Source organism: Staurois parvus, unplaced genomic scaffold, assembly GCF_062004578.1.
Source record: "Staurois parvus isolate SC_StPar_1 unplaced genomic scaffold, SC_StPar_1.0 ptg000586l, whole genome shotgun sequence".
Classification (NCBI taxonomy): Eukaryota; Metazoa; Chordata; class Amphibia; order Anura; family Ranidae; genus Staurois; species Staurois parvus.
Window position 1 is genome coordinate 1,589,919 of NW_028318382.1, and position 10,082 is coordinate 1,600,000.

Below are 10,082 nucleotides of genomic sequence, written 5' to 3' on the forward strand. Positions count from 1 at the left end.
CCGAACAGCAAAAAACTTTTTTTCCTTTTTGGGATAAAGGTTTACATAAATGGATAAAAGTTGACCATTGTAAGCACACTTGTCAGTGATAAATGTTTTGTCTCATCCCTGTAACCGCTATTTTATCTGAACAGCTTGGTCTATTAAAGCAAGTTGAAAAATAACAGACTTAATGGCTGGATCATCAGAGGGAAATAAAGGGAAAAAGCCAAAAAAAATAAATAAATGAATGCAGCCCCAACACCTAAGGATTGGTCAACTGCAATTTAAGGAGTTTTTGTCTTTGGGTTTAATACCACTAACTGAACAAATGGAAGATAGAAGCTGTTGGGTTGCCATGCACACCTGTTCCACATTCTGCCTGCTCTGATTTGTTTGAATCCCTCAATCTAGTGAGACTGTTTTTTTTTTTTAATTAAAAGCATAAACCTTTACCTACAACAGGAAGGGAAAAAACTCATGCAGCTTTTCCTGGGGGAGGACAGTAACTGATTCCTAAGTTTCCAAAACTGATAATTAAAATTTTCCAAGATCTGCCAGCCAATGGTGGCCACAGACATATAGATTGTTACCCCATCTGGGCAAATTTGGAGATATTGGATAATGATCATCTCATATGTCTCTGGCTGCCATGAGACACCAAAATTTGTACCAGAGTTAAAATTCTACAGTGAGATGTTCCATAGAAGAAAATAAAAGTAACACTGTCACAGAGTGCATTCCTCACACATTTCCACAGTACAATTTCCTCCATGTAAATTTTCCCTGTATACACTTCTATGTGCGTCTTTGAATAGTAGAACCGATTGACAAAGAAAAAAAAGTAACTTTTAATTTGCAGCCATTAATCAACACTGAAATGTGTAGTTAATAACCGCAGATCAGGTTAAATCTCTAACCTGGAATATGGTTACTGTCACACTGTCCTTTTATTAGATACTTTTGTTAACACACAGAGGTAATGCAAAACTATAATATGATCAAATAAATCTATATGTATACATATCCATCCAGCTCCAGCTACAAGTTATCCATTGAAACAGACACCACCAATGTCTGTTTTCAAGGTATTCAAACCTGTTAACTGATTTCAATAGAATACATATTTAGCAGTTAGAGGGTTAAGACAAACCATTTTACAGCAACACGGTGTTCACAATTATCAGCTTTTAAGTAAAACCTTTATCCCAAAAGAAAAAAAACTGGTGCTTAAACTGTAATTGCTTAAAAAATGTGAGATGAAGTTTGGCTTCAATTTGTATCTGACTCTGTGCATCTAACGTTCCTCTCCCCCCATGACTGCCAATGCTGCGGTCCAAAAGGTGTCTCTCTTGAACCTTCATCCAGAGTGCAGGCACTCTAATTTAGGTGGTTGTTACTGGGTGAACACAAAGTGAAAAAAAAAAAAGAAGAAGGGGGGAAGCCTAAGAAAGAAAATTAATGCAGCCAGCACATCTGATGATTGGAACTCCACTTTAAATTGTAATATATTGCAGCTTACCAGTGAGGAAAAAAGTCAGCAGCTACAAAAACCGTAGCTGCTGACTTTTACAAAACGGACACTTACCTGTCCCTTGATCCCGCGGTGTCCCTCCGCAGGCCGTTTCACCAGCTCTCTTGTGTGTGGGCACCCGGCTGGGACATCTTGCGGCTTGCTCACTGTGCATGCGAAAGTAGCGCTGAGCTTTGTGAATGGTCCCGTAGTCTTTTGGCACCAGTTACGTGTCCCAAAAGACTATGGGGAATGAGGGGGTTCCAATTCCAATCACCTGTGCGATTGCAGCAGAAGTGGGAGCATGTACCTGCTCCCCAAAAGGTGCCAAATCTTAACGGGGAACAGGGGACCAGTCCTTAAAGCAGAACTTCCCCCTTTGGGTTCCGTTCAGCTTTAAGTTTTGTGTTTAATACCATACTTATGTACATGTGGCCATATATGTTCCAGGTTAGATATTTGGGCAGCAGTACCTCTTTATTGTACCGTTAGATATAAATAAAAATTAAACCAACTAAATTAAAAAAAAAGAGGGGAAAAGTAGGTCTGCAGTGTAACATCCTAAAAACTGAATGCATATTATCTTTCTGAAGAGGCACAGCCTTTAGAAAGGGCAAACGTCTTATGTGCCTAGCTTCACAAAGGCAGGATATATACCCTGTAAGTCTGAGCCCAATAAATGAGAGTGGAAAATAAGATGTAGTGGGCCACAAGGACAGATGAATGCCAGAGGAAAGTAAACGGATAAAACAGTATAGAAGTAACCTACCTTGTAAAAATGTCCCCCAGGTCCCGCCTGGGACATGTACTGCGTCATGTTCTGCTGTACACGATGCCCAGGGTAGGAAGGTGATGGAGCAGATTGTTGAGGGGCAGAAGGGGCATACTGGGTGCCATGTGGTGGATACTGGCCCCCTTGTATGTACTGCTGAGGTGCATAACCCTGTAGAAAGTGCAAGCAAAAAAAAAAAACCTAGTTGTCTAGCAATTGAGTTAAACAGAGCAAATTGAACAAATGAAATCACTTTAATTCCTAAGTGGATTTTGTTTGCTTCTAACCTAACCCTCACTGTCAGTCACATAATTACAAAAAATGCTGCAAGTACAGAAAACTACCAGTTGGTCCTACAAGAAATCCAGCGAGTGCCAAAGCTCCTGTAGTGAGCTGACAAAGCAGTTCTGCTGCTGCACTGAAACCCCAAGCACTGTTATCAGCCTTTCCAAAGGTCTTCCCTTCTGGACTACACAACACCCCCCCCCCCCCAACAATAGTTTGGAGAGGAGAGGATGGGTAATGCTTTCTTGCTATGCAGAAGAGACCCTGGGCAAGACAGCATTGTCACCCTACTACAGGAAGTGGGTGAGGACTACAGTACACATCCAACTCAATTCTCAACTCCATAACATTGGGGTGTTTTGTAACCCTAACTTCCTGATCAACATTGTTTAAGAGAAGACTGCAGATTGCACAAGACAGCACTGAATTGTTGGCGGGATCGACTCCCCCCCCCCCCCCCCCCACTTCTCAAACAAATTCCAATAGCATATTTAGCAGACCAAAAGAGAAAATTATAGTTAGGTTTACACACACTTTTACGTTCTTCCTTTAACTACTTACAGAACAATATTTCTGTACAACAGATATACCACAGCTGCTAACTATGAATCATTTGGGTGATGAGAAATGATCTATAATGAACACACAGGCAATTAGATCTCTTCACTACTGAGAGATTTAACCATTTGTTGGCAGTAACCTCATTTGCAGCATATTGAAATCTATGTGATGCTAATGAAAAAACTGTCAACAAGTAGTCCAGTCTTTCAATAGCAAAAACATTCAAAACTCATTGTAGTGCTAGCCTAAGAGACGGATGTGGTCATGGTATGTCTGATTTTTTTTTTTTGCTTGTCTCGGTCCAGTTACTTTCCAACAAAAGACAGCTTCTTTTTTTTTTTTTTTTTTTTATGAAAAAGACACCATTCACTACCATGAATTGCTGGTTCCAGGCAAACAGAGGTGAGGTGGGAAAAGGAGAGGTTTGGGGACTCACAGGGGACACTACAATGAGGCAGAAAAACATAGTAAGAAACAATTTCATGAAAAATAGATTACAGGGCCATTAAAGTAGTGGAAATATATGGATTATTTTTAGAGAAAAAGGGTATTTAGTGTAGGATCTTCTTTAGTCATTTTAACTTCAACCAAAACCCTAATACTAACCCTCAACTTCAGGCAACATTCTGACTCTTGAAAATATTATGGTGGTAAATAACATCATAGCAATACTATCACATCAAAAATTGTAATGCACCAAAAACAAGTATATACATAAACTGGTTGTAAAGGCTCAAGGTTTTCTGTCTTCATGGATTCTATGCATGAAGGTAAAAAACCTTGTGTGCGCAGCAGTTCCCCCCTAATGCTTACCTGAGCCCCCTCTGGGTCCAGCATGCATGAGAGCAGCGGCTCTCCCGGGACTCTCCCTCCTGATGGGCTGAGACAGCAGAGGGAGCCATTGGCTTCCGTTACTATCACAACCAGTGAGCCATTGAGGAGAGAGCGGGGGTGGGGCTCTGTGTCTGAATGAACACACAGAGCAGTGGCTCAAGAGCGAGCCAGCTTGGGTGCATCCAGCAAGCTGTTTGCTCTGGGTGCACTCGGCAGGAGGGAAGGGCCAGGAGCGCCGGTAGGGAACCCAAGAAGAGGAGGATTGGGGGTGCTCTGTGCAAAACCACAGAACAGAACAGCATGTTTGTTATTCTTTAAAAAAATGCCTTTAATATCACTTTAATATAGAGACAGGTGAGCTAGATATTTTATTATGGTTCTGAAGTCAAAATGATGGCACAAAGTTCAGCCTCTCGCCTTACCTCACTGGAATATGTTCTCTTCACTCCCTGTCTAGGCATTGGCTGACCTTGTAGCTGCCCAGGGTAACCATTAGGCGGTATCCTTTGCCCGGTGTACATAGGGTTCATGGCTGGAGCTCTTGAAGAGTTCATGCCCATCTGAGCCAGGCCGGCAGTACCCATGACTGATCCCATGCCTGCAGAATTCATTCCACCCTGCATGGAGGGACCACGGGGTGCAGAATGAGGCATAAACTGACCTCCAAAATTATGAGAAGGCCCCACCTGCACATAAAAAATACAAACCAAATTACATTTCTACAAACCTAAATGGATAAGACAAAGAATGCAAGGACCAGGGTGAATTTGATTTAAATCACTAGTGAAAAAGCTTGATTTAAATCATAATTTTTAAAGAGCAACTGTCATCTCTGTATCGCAGCAGCTCCTCCTCTGACCCGCTGTTGACTCACCGACAGTCCCATTCACTTTAATGGGACGGCTGGTGATGCAGCAGTGACACAACAAAGGGAGGGACATGGCGGCAGCAGGTGAGTGGATACCTGCTAACAGCCACTGCCATGATGGATCTAAAATGACAGGTGCTCTTTAAATGTAAGGAATCCCACTCATTCTTGCTGGTAGTTAGAATCTTAAATATATGCAAACCAAATGAAGGTTTCCTTTTTAGAATAATATGCTGTCAGGTTAGTAAAACAGCAATAGAAGAACCAATTTTAGGTTAATCACGCATAGTTGGAGAACTACTCAAAATCTTTTATTTCATGTTTTTTCTCATGGTAACTGTGAACTTGTGTAAATGTATCAATGCAGTGCATGTTATCCCAGCTTGCATTCATTGAATGAGTTTACCAAAAACGTAAATATTGCAGAATATACAGCCATATGCTATACAACTAAACTCTATTTTATACTGCATAAACTAAATTATTAATGTATCTTAAATTTTTACTCAAAAGCATTTTCTAAAAAAAAAAATTATATATATATATATATATATATATATATTTTTTTTTTTTTAATGTAAAATCAGATGTGTTTTTTTTTGTAATATCAATCGCTTTTTATCCACCCTGGAAAGGGCTGACTATACAAGAACAGTTGGGAAAATTCTCAGAGACGACACAACTCACCCCTCCGTATTGGTTTAATTCCTGGCTCTGCTTTTCCTGCAGTGCGGCTACAGTTGCTGTTGCGGTTGCTGTTGCAGTAGCTGCTGCCACCGCTGCTGCAGCAGCCGCTTGTGTAAAGTCGGTAGGACCACGACCTGTGTGCTGAGGCATGCCTAAGCCACCAGCAGCTGTGGGCCCTGCAGGATAACTGTTAATAAAAAAGACCAAAGGTAAGTTATTGAAGCAAAACAGCCCCCACATCAATTAAAAGCACAATTTCAGTCAGAAAGCCTATGTACATCTGAAACACATGCAGGAACTGTTTTACAGTATCTCACATTTTTGCAAATATTTTATTATATCTTTTCATGTGACAACACTGAAGAAATGACACTTTGCTACAATGTAAAGTAGTGAGTGTACAGCTTGTGTAACAGTGTAAATTTGCTGTACCCTCAAAATTACTCAACACACAGACATTAATGCCTAAACTGCTGGCAACAAAAGTGAGTACACCCCTAAGTGAAACTGTCCAATCCAAATTGGGCCCAATTAGCCATTTTTCCTCCCTGGTGTCATGTGACTCAGGTGTGTTAAATTTGGTGTTATCGCTCTCACTCTCTCACACTGGTCACTGGAAGTTCAACATGGCACCTCATGGCAAAGAGCTCTCAGAGGATCTGAAAAAAAGAATTTTTGCTCTAAAGATGGCCTAGGCTATAAAAAGGATTGCCAAGACCCTGAAACTGAGCTGCAGCATGGTGGCCAACACCATACAGCAGTTTAACAGGACAGTTTCCACTCAGAACAGGCCTCGCCATGGTCGACCAAAGAAGCTGAGTGCACGTGCTCAGCGGGTTGTCTTTGGGAAATAAACGTATGAGTGCTGCCAGCATTGCTGCAGAGGTTGAAGGGGTGGGGGGTCAGCCTGTCAGTGCTCAGACCATATGCTGCACACTGCATCAAATTGGTCTGCATGGCTGTCATCCCAGAAGGAAGCCTCTCCTAAAGATGCACAAGAAAGCCTGCAAATAGTTTGCTGAAGGCAAGCAGACTAAGGACATGGATTACTGGAACCATGTCCTGTGGTCTGATGAGACCAAGATAAACTGATTTGGTTCAGATGGTGTCAAGAGTGTGTGGCGGCAACCAGGTGAGGAGTACAAAGATAAGTGTGTCTTGCCTACAGTCAAGCATAGTGGTGGGAGTGTCATGGTCTGGGGCTGCATGAGTGCTGCCGGCACTGGGAGCTACAATTCATTGAGGGAACCATGAATGCCAACATGTACTGTGACATACTGAAGCAGAGCAGGATCCCCTCCCTTCGGAGACTGGATTGCAGGGCAGTATTCCAACATGATAACGACCCCAAACACACCTCCAAGACAACCACTGCCTTGTTAAAGAAGCTGAGGGTAAAGGTGATGGACTGGCCAAGCATTTCTCCAGACCTAAATCCTATTGAGCATCTGAGGGGCATCCTGAAACGGAAGGTGGAAGGAGCGTAAGGTCTCCAACATCCACCAGCTCCGTGATGTCATCATGGAGGAGTGGAAGAGGACTCCAGTGGCAACGTGTGAAGCTCTGGTGAACTCCATGCCCAAGAGGGTTAAGGCAGTGCTGGAAATTAATGGTGGCCACACAAAATATTGACACTTTGGGCCCAATTTGGACATTTTCAACTTAGGGGTGTACTCACTTTTGTTGCCAGTGGTTTAGACATTAATGGCTGTGTGTTGAGTTATTTAGAGGGGACAGCAAATTTACACTGTTATACAAGCTGTACAATCACTACTTTACATTGTAGCAAAGGGTCATTTCTTCAGTGTTGGCACATGAAACGATAGCATAAAATATTTACAAAAATAAGGGGTGTACTCACAGTGAGATTCTGTACATATTAGTATATTATGTAGACTGTAGTGAACACACTACCCTTACCATGCTCCATGGAGGTGACAAAGTCTTTTGTTGCACAGACTCCATCCCACTGATCTTTAGCCTGCCTGTTCTTGGGAGTACTAGTAAACACTGCCAAATGGGTATCCTCTCTCCTTACAATAACAACACTTAAGCAGGCCATAGACTTCTGATAAAGTTGACGAATTATCGGCCGATTAAAAAAAAAAAAAAAAAAAAAAAATCGGATGATATTCGGATCGTTAGTGGGGTAACTGGTCGGCCGTTTTTCGTAATTTTAAGACATTTAGAAAATCGGCCCTGCTGGAAAATCGGCCAATTTGGTAGTTCGGCCGATTTTCACGGCAATTATGGTCAAATCGGCCATTCTTTTTGCAGATTTTCAAATAAATTGAATATGAAGAAAAAGAAGAAATAGATTTTGCAGAAGAAGAAGAAGAAGAAAAAGTTGCAACATTGTATCTATTTGTATCCATTTCGGATACAGATGTTTCTATTCAAGTACAAATAGATACAATGTTGTTTCTTCTTCTTCTTATGCATAATCTATTTCTTCTTTCAAATATAATAGCGGGGCTCTATGCAGGGACACCACTATTATATTAATTGCCGACCGTAGATGGGACGAAAACCAGCCGGCTTTTTTATACAATGGTAGTAACGTCAGCCGACTGAACGACCGATTTTACGATTTTCTAAAAAAAAAAAAAAAAAAAGTCCGGTTTTCTCCAAGTCTATGGCCTGCTTTAACTCACCTTCTCAAATCAAGATCAAATTAAGATCCAGCACTCTACTACATACCCAATTTCACCTTTCAGCTACCATTTGGCAACTCAGTATAAACCCAGTTTTCAGGCAATGAGAATAGTGATGCTGCAACTAATGACTTTTGCTGCAGGAATTGAAGAACATTCTCGAAAAGATGTTCTAAATCAACTGTTTGGAATATTCAAAGCAACCACCTTATGTAATAGAAACATGTGTGGAAAGATATAAAGGAGACTACCGATGTTTTACCAGTGACCTAGTTTGCAAATGTTAGTTGCTTGCTGGTAATACTGATCAATTATCTACAGAACATGCAAGAGTCACTAACCAGGAACAAGTAGGCAGAACAGACGTTCTGACTTCACTTAGATTTCCTGGCTGTATGCTCTAGCTCACAGGTGTCAAACTGCAGCCCTCCAGCTGTTGAGAAACTACAAGTCCCATTTTGCCTCTGCCTTTGGGAGTCATGCTTTCAACTGTCAATCCTGCAATGCCCCATGGGATTTGTAGTTCAGCAACAGCTGGAGAGCCGCAGTTTGACACCCCTGCTCTAGTTCCAAAGTCAGAGGTTCAAGGTGCTGGGCAGGAAACTAGCATTTACAGGAGGTCTGAAATAGCAGCCTATGCATTTCTTTAAGCTCAAGCTACTTTTGAAGTAAAATGACACAATTTCTGTATTTGCATATGCATAAAAAAAAACAAACAAAAAAAACAAAAAAAGAAAAAGGATCCATTAGACCCCAGCTAGAATGAAAGATTCTGATTGACTGCCATCTTCACGATTGCCTCTGCAGTGTGACACCCAGTGCACTTTTCATATATACTTACATGGCAAACAAGCGCTCACTTTTTATTGGTATTTTATTGATTATAACCTGCCAGTATGCACAAAGCATTGCTGGTGCCCAGATACACACAGCTAATGTACATTCCACTCTGTCAGCAAAGGATGTCCATAGATTGCATATTTATGAATACTGCTCCAGCTACCACAAAAATGGCATCCTCTAGTAGGTGTAATCAGATGTTACTGAACATCATGTACCTATTTTGGGCCCCCTCACACCTATACACATGTGCATCACAATACGTAATATATGTGCGTTGAGGAGAAATTCCGTTCAGTCCATAAATCATACAAATACACATATACAGTGTAAACAATGCCCTTTAGCACAGATGTGAATGCACTAAGCATTATAGTCTGCTGTGTTGGTCAATAGCAGTATTAGGTAACTTTTCGGGCATTAAAGCTTATCAATAGCGCATTCAAAGTGAACAGGCAGCTTAAAAGTGGCTCTTTGATGAGAGAATAAAGGAGGCTGCCATTGCGGAGCTCCCCTTTAAAGGTTAGGTTCACATCTGTGCAGGTGGTGCCATTGTGGATCCGCATGAAAAACCGTGCAGACACACCACCCGCACAGAGAAATGCGGATCCGCGGGCGGGGTGCCATTAGATCTAATGGCACGCCACCTGCACTGAAAAACGCAACCGTACTGGGAACCGAGGTTCCCATGTGGGCTGCATTTCAGAAGAAGTGCAGGGACTTCTCTGCATGTCACGGGAGTCCATTCAAATGAATGGGCCCTCTGCCCCCAAAAAATGCGGCTCGTACGGCCGCATAGATGTGAACCAGCATATGCTTGTGTGAGAGCCGTGTTTGCCTGCATGGGGATGCGCAGGTGTTCCATGCATCTCTGTGCAGGCGGTCCCCATCATGTCAATTGGGGTGCGGCAGCTGCAAGGACACAGCCGCTGCTCCCAATATGACAGCCATGCCAGTGCATAATCCTGAACGCCGTACTTGCACAGCTGTCAAATTAGGAGCAATGGCTGTATGTCCGTGCAGCCGCTTTCTCCCAACTGACAAGAATGGGACTACCTGCACAGGGATGCACAAATACCTGTGCAGCCC

General features: G+C 42.2%; 1 protein-coding gene across 1 annotated transcript in view; it reads right to left on the minus strand.

Moving 5' to 3' along the window:
• The window catches only part of ZMIZ2 (zinc finger MIZ-type containing 2), an 84,162-nt gene that overhangs the window by 15,815 nt on the left and 58,265 nt on the right, over positions 1-10,082 (minus strand). The window contains exons 5-7 of the mRNA XM_089692440.1: positions 5,500-5,686; positions 4,367-4,630; positions 2,262-2,435 (exon numbers count right to left, since the gene is read on the minus strand). Of these exons, the coding sequence (XP_089548566.1) occupies positions 2,262-2,435; positions 4,367-4,630; positions 5,500-5,686 (625 nt within the window). The remainder of the gene's footprint in view (positions 1-2,261; positions 2,436-4,366; positions 4,631-5,499; positions 5,687-10,082) is intronic.